Source organism: Octopus bimaculoides, chromosome 7 (assembly GCF_001194135.2).
Source record: "Octopus bimaculoides isolate UCB-OBI-ISO-001 chromosome 7, ASM119413v2, whole genome shotgun sequence".
Lineage (NCBI taxonomy): Eukaryota > Metazoa > Mollusca > Cephalopoda > Octopoda > Octopodidae > Octopus > Octopus bimaculoides.
This window is the reverse complement of record NC_068987.1, coordinates 39791902-39811035: the sequence shown is the minus strand read 5'-3', so window position 1 is coordinate 39811035 and position 19134 is coordinate 39791902. Positions and strand designations below refer to the sequence as shown.

General features: G+C 34.3%; 1 protein-coding gene across 19 annotated transcripts in view; it reads left to right on the top strand.

Moving 5' to 3' along the window:
* The window catches only part of LOC106880867 (dual specificity protein phosphatase CDC14A), a 385993-nt gene that overhangs the window by 162149 nt on the left and 204710 nt on the right, over positions 1-19134 (top strand). For all 19 annotated transcript variants that reach the window (XR_008264591.1, XR_008264594.1, XR_008264589.1 and 16 more), the window contains exons 5-7: positions 6528-6610; positions 13549-13615; positions 16397-16459. Coding sequence is in view for 13 of the 19 variants with exons in the window: in XM_052969515.1 (XP_052825475.1) it covers positions 6528-6610; positions 13549-13615; positions 16397-16459 (213 nt within the window). In the remaining 6 variants the exon portion in view is untranslated. The remainder of the gene's footprint in view (positions 1-6527; positions 6611-13548; positions 13616-16396; positions 16460-19134) is intronic.

Here is a 19134-nt window from a genome sequence, read left to right as displayed (position 1 = left end):
GCAGAATGTAAACAAACCGAAAAAAAGATAGCTTGTGGTTTCCTGCAACTGTAGATGAAATACGGGCATTTTTTGCCATAAATATTATTATGGGTATTAGACAGTTACCCAGAAAAACAAATTACTGGAGCGATCAGGAACCTTTTGACGATGAATATATTTCCAGTATTATGAACGAGTACGATTCGTGAAGATGAACCAATATTTACATGTGAAAGACACTAGCAGTACCCCAGAGACAAAAATTATGCAATAGAATTGATTAAGAACCCTTTCTTTAATTATGTTCCAAATATCACATTAATATGTTGATAAATAAAAAAGTTACAGGTGTTTAATGAGACTAGTCTAAATTCATGATTATTTTAGAATTTAATTGAAACTCATGAGGGGTGAATTTTGGTCAGAAATATAGTAACGAAAGGGTTAAACATTTGACTCAGTGAGATTTAGCTGCTAAAATCAACAGAAGTGACCAGTTACAAAATAGATTAACACCTCACCTCATTTCAGCTAATGAGTTTGAATTTATTGAAAGATGTTTTTAAAATTTATTTTTGTTTTTGACAGACATATTTCTGCATGCCTTAATTTAGTTTCTTCTTTGAAAGTAAGTGTAAGGTATTCTGGGAATGTCATCTGAAATAAACTGTGGTTCTATCCAGGTGGAAATTTATATCTCATATTCTTAAACCATGTAACTGGAGTTATGTACTGGCTCATGCGAGCCCCTTGGAGGCTCTTTTAAAATATTCATAAATTTTATTTTAACATCAGCTGGTTAATAGTTGATTTTACAAAATGTCTGTCATTGGTACAAAAAGAGAAAGTGATCAATTATGTGTATGTGTGTGTGAGAGAGATAGAAAGAGAGAAGGATAGATAGGTTGAAAGAGTAAACAAATGAGTGTGAGGCAAAGGAAATGTATGTCAGTAGATGGTAGGAACTGATTAAAGTATCATGGAAAAATAAGAAGAGGAAATATCTACAATAATGTTATGAGGTGGTGACTAAATGATGGAAGAATAAAATTGTTATTCAATGAGAAATATATTAGTTTGCAAGTGCAAGCATGGCACTATCTACAGGCCTGCCTATCATCACAGGTATCATATGTTGAAAAGAGCCATGATGCTCCAAACAATGCTGTCCAGCAGCAGAAAAACAAAACCTGTCAAAGGGCAGTTGTACCCAGCATAAGATGAACACATATCTAGTAACAAGACACAGTGGCATAGAGACACTTGTAAGAGATAATGGACCCCCTAGTTCTACTTAGAACATTCAACTAAAAGACTGAAATCTCCAAATTTTAAACCTCCACTGTCTTGTGGGTTGCCTTGGTTGTTTAACATGAGAAGAAGGAAACTAATATAAAACCTCCACTTGATGATCCTACCAATCATTTTGAGAATTTCTTGTCACTGGAACATAGTAGCTGATACTTAGAAAAAAGTATTTATGTTATACAAGCATTTGTCACTCTAACCTCTACAAAGTATAGATACTTTCAAACACCACACTACATTATGTTTCTCATAACTACAACTATCTAATTCACAGAATTGTATGAAACAAAGAACTGAAGGACCTATATTATCCATTTTTGGCATTCAAAGTCCTTTAGTAATGAGTATGTGGTGAAGTATGCAAACTTGATGATCTGGAAATATACATCCACAAATATGCATACTAGATGACAGGGGATTTATTTTAGTATTGCAATTTTCAATCTTAGTTAAAAGAATTGGGTGGAACACCTTGTGTCTAAGAAGCCTTTGCTCACTGAAATTATTGGGGAGGAGATTATAAAAGATGTACCAAGCATTGGTTGCCTGACAAGCTGGTCAGTTTACTATCATTGATTACTATTCCATTCAGCAAGCATAACATAAGCAAGCAAAGGATACAGCTACAGACGCTCTGCTTGAATGTGTAATCCCTGTTGAATGATGAAAACTTCAGATGGCCTGATTACTATACTGTTCTTGTTGTAGCAGAACTTAACTGCTATCAAACCTGTTACAGAGATATGTCTGTGATAAGAAAGTGGTTATATTGGTGAGTTTTTTTCATGGCTCCAGCACTATAAAGCCTGTTTTGTCATCAAGTCTAAAGAGCCCTTTCAAGATCTGTGTAATTGTTTGAATAAATTACCAATCAACTTACAGATTGTACTGTATGCTTTTTGTAGTAGCAGCACTGTTGGAAATCAGTGTGTAGCTTGCAAAACGAAAAAGAACCTCCACGATGGTTGAAATAGATTTATTGAGAGAATGTAAATAGACTGAGTAACAGAGCAAACACTATTGGGATAGGATTAATGGAGCAGTGGAGATGGTAACCAGAAGAGTAATGTCAGAGACTAGTGTGAAGGAAAAGGGGAGAACCAAAGTGGTAATGGTAATGGTGTGAGTTAAGTATGTGAACCTAGTGTTGGAGGTGAGTCAGTCTACTTCGCATTCCAGTGTAGGTTGGATGATTTGTTAGTGCAAAACAGGTCTTATTGGAATTACACTGGCTTATTGTTGAGCGAGAGTAAGGTCACTGTTTAGGGATGTGGGTTGTAGGGGGAAAATGGAAAGTAATGTCTGCAGGTTAATGAGCAAGAGAATGTATAATGTGTTATTTTGAGTATTTTTGGCAAACTATGTTAAATAATAGAATTATTGAATATTTGGAAAAGTCTTTAGCATTCTAACATTCCAGTTGGTTCCTGAAATTACAATTTGTACATACAAAATAAATTACATATGCTTTATGCTATGATTTCAAATAAGTAATATTATTATTCCTTGTAGTAGTAGTAGTAGTAGTAGTAGAGTGAGAGCTGTTGTTTATGAAAAAAAACAAAAAAACAATATGAGTCCACATTATTTTCATGTATTTGGCAAATACTGGTGACAATGTCAGATATGTGTTGACATATTCTGGTCTCATCAGTGAAGGATAACCTTCATCATAATGAATTCTTGTCTTCCATCTTTAATTGAAAATGAAAATAAAATTAGCTATTCACAAATATTGATTAATATGCTCACTATATTATTTCTATTGAAATAATGCACCATGTATAAAATACAGGAGTTTTCAAAAGTCCCTTTATCTATACTATATATAAAACAGAGATGTGTTTGTAATCGCTTTTCACGTGAAATCGACTTCACCAAATGCTTCCATACTTGTAATGCATGAATAATTTGACCTCGGATAAATCTTAGGCTCTTCATTTGATTTTTTTAATTAAAAATAAATAATATTGCTTTATATTTAAGATTCACTTCTTTAAAAAGGTTCCTCAATGTCAACTTCCGGTATTGACGTAACAACTGCAGAAAGCTTCACTCTCTATTTTGTGTGTTCGTGTGTGTGTTCGTGTGTATGAGAGAGAGAGAGAGAGAGAGTAAATACTACATACACACCGCTCTCTCACTCTGTCTCACACACATACACACGCACACACATACCCCTTGACTCACTCACACTCTTTATCTTACAAACACACACATACATAAATGTATACAAACATATTTACAAAGACACACGTGTGTATGCGCGCGCATGTGCGTGGGGGGGTTCCACAATCGCCATTTATTTCAATTACTCTTCTGAAGATATTCACGTAAATCATTTTTTTCATTTAATCCCCATTTTAATTTTCGTAAAAGTTTCCAAGTACCAATGAGGCTTTTTGGCATATCTTCAATTTTCCCCATTCATGAGAGGCGCCCAGCCATCATTCATCTGAGAGTCCATCTACAGAATGTCCTCAAATTTCTATGCAGCATATTTTGCTTTTTTTTCTTCAAGTATATAAGCAACAATTTCATTCCCGAGCAACGCCGGGTGCCTCTGCTTGTCATTAATATAAATTGGTTAACAACCAAAGTTAGAGGAAGCTAAGTCAGGTTCTTAATATGTTTCTTTTTTCTCTCTCTCTTTCTTTCCCCCTCTCTCTCTCACATCCCTACCTCCTTACCCCAGCCGTACTCACCTCACTATTACATTCAGTAACCTGAGGTAATTGAATTAGGTATTGTTGGACATTTGAACAGGATTACCATTATATTGTGTCACTGTTTTGAACAATGAATATCTCTTGTGTTTTCATAACAATATTTTTCTAAATTGTATATATCAAAAGACATTCACAGCAAAATATCAAAAACAGTATTAAAAATGTATATAAAGACATTGTAACTAAATAAAACATAAATATTCATACATCATTTAAACGCTAAAGGAATTTGTGAATCATCTGGTGTCTCTTAACACTAATTTGTCTTTCACTCAGAGGTAAATTATTCTAAATAATATATCCACTCTTTGCATTTTGTTGTGCCTTCTGGGTCAAATATGTTGTTTTATATTGTCTCAATTCTGTTAGCTGTGAGGAATGGTACCAAAAACTTATTCAAAAAAAAGTACTGTCATAAAACTGCAACAGTCCAAGAGACCTCACAGAGACTTTTGGAGATTTAGCAAATCTTTACTTTATTTTAGTTTTTGTTATATTAATTTAGTATGATTTAATAGTTAGATTAAACTCTTTTCTGAGGTTTTAATCTAGTCAAAAAGGAAATAGGTACAAACAGGCTGAAGAACTCTTAAGAAAATATTTAGGTTTATGTATTTGCATGAACCAATAAGAAAAAAAAATGTAAAAAAAAATGTAAAAAAAAATGTAAAAAAAAAACAACATTTTCTTGAGAGTTTATTTCTGAAATAAATGTCATTGAATTGGTATTTTAGTGCAACTGACAAGCTTCTAAAGACACTTTTTAATGCTAAATGATATGTAGCAAAAAGTAATGAGATTGATAAGTTGTGTCTATATTTAACACACAAGTGAAATCAAAGATGGCCTATATCTAACAGGAATCTGTTTGCACTATGTATCTTTTTATTTTTTATTTGTTTCATTGCTTGTGTCATGCCAGATACTACTTCAAAGGGTTTATTTTATATAAAGTGATCCAACTACTTATTTTTTTTAAAGTCTTGTACTTACTCCCTCAGTTGCTTTTGCCAAACTGCTTGTATGTATTTCTTTTCCTTGCTGTTGCTTAGCAGGTGCTGTATGAGAGAGAGAGTATATGCATTCAAAGGCTGTCTGCCCTGATCTCATATGTATGTGTGTATGTCTGTATGTACATCTTAGCTGCACCCCCATTACACGAGAAAAGCCATTGCCAAAAAGACTTACTGAAATTATTCATTATTGATGCCCTTATATGACTTTTAAGCCCAGCCAAAGTTTTACACATTTTATTACATACTGCACAGCTGTGCTGGCTGGCAGGAGAAACAGGTGCCACTGTGTGTATTCTCTTAACATATCTTTTCACACCTCCAACTGAGAGGTACACCTTCCACATTTGATAAAAAAGAATGTTGTATAAAAAATATAACCCATCCCCTTGTTATCTACACAAAGAAAATTGGTAGAATATTCCATCAAAACTTCTTTCAGGCCAGATTTTGTTGTTAGGGACAGATAAGAAAAAGTATGAATTGTTACAGAGGTCAGCTGTCCTGATGATGTGAATATCTATTTGAAAATCAAAGAGAAAGAAGATAACTATGAAGAATTGCTTCCAAAAATCCAGCTGCTATACTCAGATTATAAATTCATATTTATGCCAATAATAATTAGTACACTTAGTTTTGTCAGTAAATTACCTAAGTGACAATCTGAGTAATCTAGGATCTTCAGAAAAAGAAATCAACCAGCTAATTCATACATTACAATTACATTCTGTAAGTGGAACAGTAAAAATATGCAAGACTTTTCTCAAATTTGAAATGTGAATTTGTTTTTGTTATCAACATTCCAGTGATGGAAATTTGTATGTTTGTTAGAAATTGGGAAGATTTCAAATAACTAAAAATAGAAAAGAACATACATGCATACACACTCACACACATATACATATATAAGATGGACTTCTACATAGTTTCTGTTGACTAAATTCAACACACAAGGCATTGAATGGGGTGTAGAAGATGCCATGAAGTATGAGTTATTTTTGGTAGATATGGTGACAATCCTGGCATGTTACAAATGTCTGAGACCAAAACATAATTCAAATTAATTAAAAAAGAATTTGGAACTCATTACAGTAAATGGTAGCCCTCACTTAACTAAGTGCTTTTCAGGTGGAAGGTTTCCCTGGAAAAATGTTACCAGCCCGCTGTTTTAAATTACCAAATCAGTGAATGTTTTTTCTCTCAAACGCTATATATTTTGACATTCATTCTATGATCTGGCTCAATAAGGAAGTCTTACCAAATAGCATGCTTTCTTTCATCTTTTAATTTGGATTTTAGAATTGTCCTCCTTGACTTCCTTCACAAGAGTTAATCATTAAAGCTAATGATTTTTGCTCTTTATTAAGGACGTTATTCTAATTAATTAGACTTTTGTTTTATCATATCAAATATGCTAGACCTCCCTGCACCCCCCCCCCCACCGAAGTTATTGTAATCAATTTAATCTTTCTTTTTCCTTTATCTTAACCTGTAGATTATATATCTGAAGATGACACCAGAAGAAGCATATAAACCTTTAGTTAGCAACAGTTCGAATCCTGCATTTATTCCATTCAGGTAAGTTCTTATAAAAATTTGGAATAGATCATTATCATTATCATCAGTGTCATCATCATCACCATCATCACCACTGCCACTACCAAAATTTACACCGTTATTAAGCTAGTGTTTTAAATATAAATTATTGCAAATATAGTGGTGGTCTCAGACAGGTTGGTATCAAAAGGGTTGATAGTTATATAGTGCTGTCAAATTGTTTGTGAAACAAAAAATATATTGTTATTCTTGTGCTGTTAAGTTCTGTTCTATCATGTTAAGAAAAAAGTATATCATATTGGACAATGTAGTTCAGATATAAAAAAAAAAATAGGGGTGGTCATTGCTGGAATGCCTTTGAGCTTAGATCTGCTCAATCAGAGCTGACCCAAGACTGAACAACAACAGCAAAGCCTAAGAGATGTAACAAACAACTAATTTTAACAGTAGAGCTCAAGTAGAGCATCAGTGATGTCTAATCATTATCATCATTTCCCCCTCCTCCTTGAACTGTCAAAATAGAGTATCAGAAAAATACTTTGCAGTATTTTTTCATCATGTTTCTGAGTTCTAATCCTGCCAAAGCCAATTTTGCCTTTCATCTTTTCAGGGTTGATAAAATGTAAAGTAGCAATGAAATACTGGGGATGAGAGTATCAGTTAACTCATCCCCCTCGTAATTGTTGGCCTTGTGCCTAGATCAACTTTACCTTTCATCCTTTCAGGGTTGATAAAATAAAGTACGAGTCAACTACTAGGGTCAATGGTACCAACTAACCCACTCTTCTTAAAATTGCTGGCCTTGTGCTAAAATTAGAAAGAATTATTATTACTCTAATAAGGATTGCCAGAATGTTTCAGTGTTGGACAAAATGCAATATGGCATTTCTTTTAGCTCTTTATGTTCTGAGTTGAAATCACTGAGGCCAATTTTGCCTTTCTTCCTTCTTGGTTCAGTAAAATAGAGTAGCAGTTAAGTACTGGAGGCAATGGCTCCAGTACTTAACTGGTAATAGTGGTGGTACTGGATCAGCTGAATTTTAGGGTAGTGGATTGGTTGTGCATTTGTTCAGTCTCAAATCCTATCAAGATTAACTTTGGAGTTTATCTTGAAAGAATTAATAAAAGGAAGGGTAGCTCAAATACTGAAGGTAAATGGTATCAACTAACACCAGCCATCTCCAATATCAAGCCTTTTGTTTTAGCTTAAAACACTTATTGTTGATAGTAGATCATTGATCAAAATCTCATGTGGTATTCACCTGTATAAAGTCACTGATAAAATATATAAGTGACAGTAATAATGTATAGTCACTGATAATATATGTAGTAGTGACTATAACAGTGTAAGTGTGACTTATAATTGCTAATAATACAGTTAGTGTGGTCCCAACCTACAATTGCTGTCCAATGCCTTTACTTTTTAAGTATGTCTCAAAGTTTATAAAAAAAAAAAAAAAGACTTTTCTCTGAGAAGAAGATCTGAAATTTATGTGCAAATTGAAGGATTTCTTGTTTGTGCAAATTGAAAGATCTCTGTATTTTAGTGAATGAAGGAGTGGTTGTTGTATGAAATGTGGTTTAAGGTCTGATAATGTAATGTCTTCTGTTAAATGAAGTCAGGATAGATATAAATAAACAAATGTAAAGGCAATTTACAATTGATTGCACTGAAACATTCATTACCAATGCTAAAATGAGATACAGCAAACTGATAGAACATTAATAATTGTCAATACATTGTATAGATTCAAATGGAAGTCAACATGTGCAACTTTTTCGGCAGTCACAGACTTTTTGCTCAAATCCTGCATTTAACCTGCATGCCACTCAAACTGTTGTACACCCAGACTATTGGACACTAGAGCTTTTCTCCACATGCACATATTTTCTTGCATTTCAATTATAAATTTTTAGCATTTCAGAATCAGGGCACTCCTGCCAGCCAAGTTTGTACTCCTATTGTTAAAATATTTTGTACTGGTTACTACGCTTTCTGCTTTGCATGCATTCTATTTGTTTATAAGTAGCACACTCAGTTCTGCAAATACTCAATTCTGTAAATTCTCAATTTCACAAAGACAACTAAATTCAGATGTGTATGTTTTTGAATGTTCTATATTTTTATAATAATTTTTCTCGTTGGCCACTAGCATTACACATTTCATGCACACGCATTGTTCACCTGTTTTTATTGCAAAGGTTCTCCTTTTGAATGTCTGCAATTTCTTTCTTCACACACACCCAGTTATACACATTCACCAACAACAAAATACTTTTCACTTTGCTTGTCTGAAAATGCATATTTGTATGCATGCATGCATTCTTTCCTAGATTGTTCGTTTCTTTTTTTAGAAACTCTCTAGCGGGGAAGTAGTGTAGGACCTCATTTGGCCCTGCCTGCTTGAGATTCGAGACCAAATCTAGAAATTCTACCTAGCCATATGGCCTATTGTCCTGTCAAAAGGGAATTCTGACTATGCATTTTCCAATTGTCCCAGGACCTTGGTATACCATTGAAAGTTTAGATAAACAAAGTTTGACCGACATTAATTTAGCCATTGTTATAACGGTATATCCATCTTCCTAGCTAGTCTGCACAATTACAAATACCAGCATTTTGTAAGGAAAAAGCAATGAGTGAGACTGACTGACAGAGGGCAGGCTGACTGGCACAAACGAAATACCATCTCAACAGAAGGTCATAGAAATACAGCTCTGGAATCCACCAGCAATACAGTTGTCCTGTCCACCACTCTCTTACCTTTCTTACTCACTCACTTTTGACAACATCACTTGATCTATTTAGTTATGGCTGCTAGAATGAAAGGGAATAAGTAAGTCCAACACTATCTATCCTTTTACATGAAAATATAACTTTCAATACATAGAATACATTTTGATTGTTTTTATACATTCCTGCCAGCCAAATTTGTACTCCTTTTGTTTAAACATTTTGTACTGTTTACTATGGTTTCTGCTTTGCATGCATTTTATTTGTTTATAAGTAGCACATTCAATTCCCTGAATACTCAATTCCGTAAAGACTCAATTCCATGAAGACAACTAAATTCATATGCATATGTTTTTGAATGTTTTATATTTTTTCTCATTGGCCACTGGCAATACACATTTCATGCACATGCATTGTTCACCTGTTTTTATTGCATGGTTTTTGCTACAGGTTTTCTTTTTGAATGTCTGCAATCCCTTTCTTTGCATGCACCCAGTTATACACACTCTCCAACAATGAAATACCTTTCACTTTGCTTGTTCTAAAATGCATATTTGTATGCATGCATTCTTTCCTAGATTGTTTCTTTTTTTCGAAATTCTCTAGTGGGGGAGTAGTGTAGGACCTCATTTAGCCCTGCCTGTTTGAGATTTGAAACCAAATCTGGAAATTCTCCCTAGCCATACAGCCTATTGTCCTGTCAAAAGGGAAGGATGAGCTATGTGTTCTCCACTTGACACTTGACCAGTGCTGGTCAAGGAAAGGTCAGCCCTTTGTTTAGAATTTGACCTACATTAATTTAGCTATAGTTATAATGGTATACCCATTTTCCTAGCTAGTCTACATAATTATACATATGAGCATTCTGTAAGGAAAAGGCAGTGAGTGAGAATGATAGACAGAGAGATCCTGACCATCAACACACAGAAGTACTATCATAGACAGACAGCTATGGAATTCACCAATGATACAGCTGTCTCACTCTCTCATACTCCCTCCTTTTCGTTTCAACAACATCACTTGATCTGTTTAATTACTGCTGCTAGATTGGTCAAATCCAGGCTTGATGACACAAGAATATGTATGCAGCACACTGCGGCTGGTCTGAAAGACTCCTACAAGGTTTCAAGGAAAATTGCTGCTTCAAAAAAAAAACCTCATAACATGGGAGAGCAGTTAGTTCTTCCTTCCTGCAAAGATATAATCTCACTCATGCTCGGAACTACAGGAGCTCAAACTTGTTTTACTTTCCAACAACACCATCAGTTGACGAATCGCTGAGATGGCTGATAATATTTTGCCTCAAGTTATCTCAAAGATAAAAACATCAATGTTTAACTATGTCATCATCCAAATTCATGAAACCACTGATGTGGCAGATTTAGCACAACTTTGTGTTTGTGTACGTTAGATGCATAACAAGCACCTGGAAGATGAATTCCTTTTTTGTGAAAGCCTCAACACCGGAACCACTGCAAACGACATATTTCAGAAAGTGGATCAATTCTTTAACAATTCATGACTGGGGGTATGTTGTTGGCGTGTTCTTTAACAATTCATAAACTGGGAGCATGTTGTTTGCGTGTGGCCCAACGGTGTTCCAGCAATGCTTGGTTGCTGTTCTGGCTTTCAAGCAATGGTGAATTAGAAGTCTCCTAATGCAATTGGTACACATCATACACTTCATTGCCAAACATTGATGGTTAAAACAATGCCTGATCATTTGAAGAATGTTTTGAATGATGTGGTCAGAGCAGTAAATTTTATCAAAACTAATTCTCTAAACTCGCATCTTTTTGCAGACTTGTGCAAGGACGATGGTTCTGATTTTGAAACACTTTTACTGTATTTGCATGTGAGGTGGTTATCCAAGGGGAGAGTACTGAAAAGAGCCTTTATTCTACAAAAGGAGTTACACAAATTTCTTCATGGTGCTAAAATAGAACTGCACAGACATATTCTCCAATACTTGGTTCCTTATATGTCTCTCCTTTGTGGTCAACATTTTTGAATCAGTTAATTCTGTTAACTTAGCACTACAAGGAAAGGACATCACTGTTGTCCACTGTCATGAAAAATGACTGCATTTAAAATGAAGCTCTGTTTGTGGGATTCTAAATTGGAATGTGAGAATTTTACACCATTTCTGAACCTCAATATTTTCCTTGATGAAGATGGCCTTCAAGTTGTTGCTGACATCCTCGACATAATGAAACAGCATGTCTTAATTCTTCATGCTGAAATTCAACGAGATTTCACCGACCTACAAAACTGCAAAAATGTTCATCGTTTCATCACCAATCCCTTTGCAATCTCTGTTGTTGACCTTCCGTCAGAAGATTACGTCATTCAAGAACAGTTCATTGACTTGCTGAATGATGGAGGTGCAAAAAACGCCTTCCGTAACATGTATTGCAGTGAATTCTGGATTGAAATGATGCAGTCCTATCCAGATGTCACCAAATTGGCCCTGAAATTCATTGTTCCATTTGCAACAATGTACGAATGTGAGACAGGTTTTGCAACTTTGCTCACAATTAAAACAAAGGCACACAGTAAACTGGATGTTGCACATGACATGAGGATTGCATTATCAAAAATGCAGCCTAATATTGAGGATATATTACAGACCAAACAAGTTCCCCCGTCTCATTGAAATTTTATATTTTATCTGTAAAATTTTATTTCATGAAAAATTATTTTATGCAAGGTCATTTTGCTTTGTTCATCTCTTATTTTTCATTTTAGGGAAGGGGTGGGGGTTCATGAAGCCTTGAAAAAATGGAAGAAGGTCTGTTGAATGAAAATTTTGAAAAAATTTGGGAACCAGGGTAAACCAGAATTAACATGTAAACCAGAATTAATTGCCAAATGTTACCAGTTTCGCTGTTAAAAAATATTTAAGACCTTTATATGCATCACTAAAGTGATGGCATTACTTAGTGGCATTTTGTCTGTCCTTATGTTCTGAGTTCAAATTTCGCCATGGTTGACTTTGCCTTTCATCGTTTCAGGGTTGATTAAATAAGTACCAGTTATGCACTGTAATTGACTAGTACCAGTTATGCAGTGTAATCGACTAGACCCCTCCCCACAAATTTCTGGCCTTGTGCCTATAGTTGAACGGATTACTTTGGTAGCTGGACGAATTTTTTTCTTCTGCAAAACGTTGGTTGCCTATATTTCTGCAAAACGTTGGTTGCCTATATTTCTGCAAAAATGTTCTATGGCTTCGTTGATCTTATGTCGAGATAACCAATTTTTAGCGAATGAAGGTGTGGTTGTTGTATGAAATGCAGTTTTAGTTCTTCTGTTAAATGAAGTCAGGACAGATATAAATAAACAAATGCAAAGGCAACTTACAATTGACCACACTGAAACATTTATTACTGTTGCTAAAATTATATACAGCAAACTGGTAGAACATTAATAATTGTTAATACATTGTTTAGATTTAAATGCTCATAAAAACGAAGAGAAAAGGTTAGAAAAACTTGAAGCATCAGATCAAAAGTCCTTGTTACAATTATGTTCAAATGTTGGAAAAGCATGAAACATCGCTTCAAGGATTCCAGTTACAATTCTGTTCAAGCTGAAGCTGCAAAGTGGAATCAAACTGCTCTCATATCAAAGATCCAAAACCACTCAGCAAAAACTCACCTCTCTCTGGAATTAATGGGCAAAATCCTCTCATTTTATAGCTGAGGTACAGATGCTAGGTTAGTCCATCACATTAAAGGGTGGACAGTCCAAGCAAAGCTAAATGGACCTGATCATCATGTGGTGAACCAAAATGGGTAGCTAAAAGTAACAAGCCACAATGTAGGTAGCTAAAGTTCAAGAGTGATCTTGCTTCTGCTACAGTATATTTCCATGTGATATATAAAGTAGCCATGTGTGTTAATTATAATTCAATTATTGTATTGGACATTTTAATGATATCATCATCATCATCGTTTAACATCCGTTTTCCATGCTAGCATGGGTTGGACAATTTGATTGAGGACTGGTGAAACCAGATGGCTACACCAGGCTCCAATCTGATTTGGCAGAGTTTCTACAGCTGGATGCCCTTCCTAATGCCAACCACTCAAAGAGTGTAGTGGGTGCTTTTACGTGCCACCAGCACGAAGGCCAACAGTCATTATTTTGTTTTCCTTGATTAAAAGATTTATGTCTTATTTTCTTTATTTTTTCATTTCTTTCTGTCATTGTTTTCTTTCAGAGATGCTTCCTTTGGATCAAACAGTTTTGATCTCCATTTACTTGACTGTCTTCAGGCTGTTAGTAAGGTATTGTATAGCAATTTCTATTGATACAAAGTTTGATTACTCTCTCATGATACCTTCATTTGTTTGGCCACGCATTAATGGCTTTGACTGTGATGTCATTTGTATGAACAAATTGTAGGACTTCAAAGATGGATATTTTAAAACTTTTAATGTCTATTGAATATTTTAAATCTGAAGGTGAAAAGAAGAGTACTTATGAACTACCTACATTTCCCTAGATTAAGGGATTATGATAGTAATGAGGTTCTTTTGCTTTGCTTAATGTGACCCTTGCTTAATTTTAATTGCTATTTGATAATGACTTGAGAGAATAAGAGACATAAATAGCAGTCCAGAAAGAATGCTGTGTTTAGGTTGTAACGAGAGGGAAATGTATATATATATATAATACCTAGATATCAGGAGAGAAGGACAGACAAATGTATCAAATATAAGTATTAAAAAAAAAGGCAATACTTTCTAAACTGTGATTGGCTTTAAGTATTGATTCTTCAAATCTCATTAAGTTGAGGAGACTTCAATTTCTTTACAGGATAGATAACATTCACGTAACATCTCAGATAACATTCCCCAATAATTCTTTGCACCTATTCTTAATTGTTGTGTATTTTCCTACTTGAAAGGAATTAAACTCATGTCCCTCTTCATTAGTTCTACTACAGAGCAAAGAAATTAGGTAAACAATGAAATAGACAAAAGAGAAATTACTAAATATTTATATTAAAGATGACGAAGTTTATTAGAGAATTATTATGAATGGTGGTTGATTGGCTGAATCATTAGAGTGTTAGTCTTAATGCCTTGTAGTAGTTCTTCCAGCTCTTTACATTCTGAGTTCAAATTCTGCCAGGGTCACTTTTGCTTTTCATCCTTTCAAGTTTGATATAATAAAGTAACAGTCAAACACTGGAGTCACTGTAATGAGAAATGTTTGATCTTGTGTTTACATTAGAAACAATTATTATTATGAGAGTGTCAAATGATATAATTGGTTGAGAGTGAATGAAATACTAGTGATATCTTGTTCTATCCCTTTACATTTTGATTTCACATCTCGCCAAGGTTAACTTTGCCTTTTGTCCTTCTATCATGTACTGCATTTTATAAAATTTCTTGGCTGTTCTCTCCCAAAATTTTTTGTGTGACTTTGTGTCTATTTTACAAATCATTGTTATCATATCATATTCACTATATATATATATATATATATAATCATCACCATATATCTTGATTAGCATATTCATGATCTATGAAATACGACTAGATACATCTGGAAAAATAAGCAGAAAAATTATCAAAGCTAAATGCAGTGTGTGAATACCCAAAGAATATTTTATAATTGTAGTATTGTTATTTTCTGGAATAGACTTATAGCTTATCCTTAGAAATAATAGGCACAGGCTTGGCTGTGTGATCAGAAGTTTACTTCATAACCACATGATTTCAGGTTTAGTCCCACTGCATGACACCTTGAATGAGTGTCTTCTACTATAGCCCCTGGCCAACCAAACTTTTGTGAATGGATTTGATAGATGGAAACTGAAAGATGCCTGTTGTGTGTGTGTGTGTTACTATCTCCTTTCCTTGACATGGTGTGATAGTTGTAAACAAGTGTCACCAACATTCAAGCAGTGTCCTTCATTTCCAATCTTTCAAGACATTTCTGGTCTTCAGGAAACATTACCCTACTTCTAAACGGGGGTGGGGGTGGGTGATAAGAAGGGTATCTGGCCATAGAAAATCTGTCTTAAAAAATTCCAACCAATCCATGTCAGCATAGAAATGTGGGTGTTAAAAAATATCATCCCAGTTATGTTAATTAAAACAAGATGACAGATATATATCCTTAACAACCATAATGTTTTTTTTTAATTCAACAACTAGATTCCCAGCTTAGCAGTTGATAATTCAGACACTACTATTATTTTCATCATGGAAAACAATATCAGACTTATTATCTGTTGTCTGTAGCTCCATAATTTTCCACTTTGTTGTTATTTTCTAAGGCTGATGGAAGATCTTTACATGGCTACCACAAAACTTTTTGTTGGAGGAGTTAAAATTGAGTAACCAGGTATATGTAGAGTAGTTTTGCTACATTATTGTGTCTCATTACTGTTGTTGTTCTAATGCTTCCTCAACCCTTATTTTGTGAAAGTAAAAAATTATTATTATTGTTATTATTATTATTATTATTATTATTATTATTACTATTATTATTATAATAATTGTTTTACTTCTTAGAGTGCTTGGTCTTGTTTGCCCTGGTTGATCCTGTGAGAGCAAACAGCAACCTGTTGTCAGAGGTTTTAGAGGGTTTCTTTCTCCACATTATAAGCTTTGATACTTTGGTTGTTAATTATCATAGAAGATATTCAACATCATCATCATTATCATTACTATCATTATTATTATTATTATTATTATTGTTAAAGTGCAATGGGTGATGGTCTTAATGAATTATAAGACAAAGACTTTTTTTGATACTTAGCTACATACCTTTCTATTCTGAATTTTCATCATTTTGAGGTAACTTTGTATGTTTCCTTCCAGGGTAATGAAATAAAGTGCCTGTTAAGTACTAGAGTTAATTAAAACAATTTAACTACTTCTTCAAAATGTTTGCTCATTTGCTTATGTTAAAAGATCATGAAGTCTTTGTTAAAATCCCACTTTTGCTTAGACCATGTATTCCTATGACTGAAAATATAGTCTAATTTTTAAGATATAATTGGCACTTAATATGTTCTTCACATTTTACAATAAATTTTTCATTTTCAGGCTCTTATGAATGGTTTCTTTAATTTTGAAACATTTGATGTGGATGAATATGAATATTATGAGGTACTGTTAATTTATTTTTGCTATATTGTATACTTGTGTACACTTCTTTGTTATCATCTGCTGAGTAATTCCTCTTGATATATAACTTTGCTTCAAAAACTTTCACTCAACATTTTCAGTGGTAATAATATAATTTTCGCCTTCTCTCTCTCTCTCTCTCTCTCTCTCTCTCACTCTCTCTCTCTCTCTCTCTCTCTCTCTCTTCTCTCTCTGTCACACACGCGTGCACACACACACACACACACACACACACACACACACACACACACGCAAGAAAAGTAGAATGCCGTACCAAGATATTACAGCAGTTGAAGGAATGATGTGTCGACTATTTTGACATCAACTGGTTAAACAGCATACCCTACATAGATTACAGAGTAGTGCCAATTATACACTGCAGTCAAATACTATATAATAAAGAAATTAAGAGTATTTTGAAAAGACAGGCTAAGTTAATGTCAAAATGCCATCACACAAGCAAATTCTACTTGGCAAATTACAACAGCAGAAAAACTTAATTTATGTCCCATAGCTGAAGCCTACAGCATACTATCTTGCCACATTTAACCCCAACAATAATTCCATTAAGATTTAAAACATTTTTTGTTGTTATTAGCAATATTTCAGCCATTTGTTGATTGCACCTCTGGCAAGAAACTTATAAATTGAAAGTTTGTCAACTTTAACTATTACCTAATAATATACAGAGCACAATGACCTTTAAGTTGGGTTCATTCTTTTAATAAAACTTGGTATTAATACATTGAGAATACTATTCTAAGTAACTTTATCATCTTCCTTTGAATAGGTGTCCATCAGGAATTGCCTATAAACATGCACATCTCCACAATATATATATATGTATATATATATATATATATATATATGTGTATATATATATATATATATATATATATATATATATTGCTTTTATATTCATGAAATTTGCTGTAATGCCAGTCTAAGTCATAAACTGTATGAGTGTGTGTAAAAAAGTACACCCAGCTTATTCCCCAGACCTTTCTCTTACTGACTACCACTTTTTCAAGAACCTTGGTGGTTTCCCGTGAGAGAAGTAGTTAAAAAATCAAACCAATGCTGAAAGTGTGAATAAACAAACTTGTAACTCAGCAAAAATGTGTTTGATGAATAAAATTTCTGCATTTTTGAAGTATATTGTGATGAATTTCATGTTTCAAAACGTTGCTTACTTTTTAATCAGACTAATATATGACATGATAATGATGTATCATCATCATCATAATCATTTAACGCCCGCTTTCCATGCTAGCATGGGTTGGACGATTTGACTGAGGACTGGCGAACCAGATAGCTGTATCAGGCTCCAATCTGATCTGGCAGAGTTTCTACAGCTGGATGCCCTTCCTAATGCCAACCACTCCGAGAGTGTAGTGGGTGCTTTTACGTGCCACCGGCACGAGGGCCAGTCAAGCAGTACTGGCAACGGCCATGCTGAAATGGTGTTTTTTACGTGCCACCTGCTCAAGAGCCAGTCCAGCGGCACTGGAAATGACTCGCTCAAATGTTTTTTCATGTGCCAGTAAGGCAACGCTGGTAACAATCACACTCAAATGTTGCTTTTTACGTGCTACCGGCACAGAAGCCAGACAGCTGCTCTGGCAATGATCATGCTCGGATAGTGCTGTTAGCGCTTCACTGGCACGGGTGCCAGTCATCAAATTTGGTTCGATTTTGATTTCACTTGGCCCAACAGGTTTTCGCAAGCAGAGTTTAGTGTCCAATGAAGGAAAGGTTGGAATGGGTGCCAGTCGTCGAATTTGGTTCGATTTCGATTTCACCTGCCTCAACAGTTCTTCGCAAGCAGAGTTTAGTGTCCAATGAAGGAAAGGTACGCTTAAGTGGGCTGGCTACACCCGTGGCAAAGGCCACGGGTTATGGTCTCACTTGGCTTGCCGAGTCTTCTAATGCACAGCATCTGTCATCTTCTAGACTTAAACATAAGGCTAATTGTACATTGTTATCAAATAAAATTTGGGAATTAAAGGAAAGTGGTACCAATTTTAGCCTTAAATGGGAAATTATAAGAAAAGCCCATCCTTATAGAAATAGCAGATGTGGATGCGAGCTATGTTCCATGGAAACATATGAAATTTTTAAACTCAGAAACAATTCTAACCTGATTAATAATAGATTAGACCATTAAGTATTGTGTGTACACTGTTCCATTTGCACTTTTAAATATTTTAGAAAGTAGCAAACTTATATAGTATGGTATTTTAATATCTATCATGTTTATCTTAGTCTATAAATTAGTGGATAAGTGAGTACACCCTATAGCATTAACTTTCCTGTGGTTAATATTGGACTATAGTCATTATAAATACAAACTATAGCATTAACTTTCCTTTAGTCTAGATTGGATTGTAGTTACTGTAGAGATAAGCTAATTAAGTAAATTTTTAAATAAGTTTAGTTTTTAGATATTTGATATATTAAATACTTTCTATAATTCTTATTTATTGTGCTTACTAAATCACACATTAACTTCATCTTGATGTTAGAGTTTTGACTAATTTTATACCCTTTTTCTTTTCCATGATGTGTTTTTTCTACCCTACATGACTTTTTTTTATACCTCATAATTACTTTCAGATATACCTATTTTTTGGCACCCCTATAAATCTATCCTTATA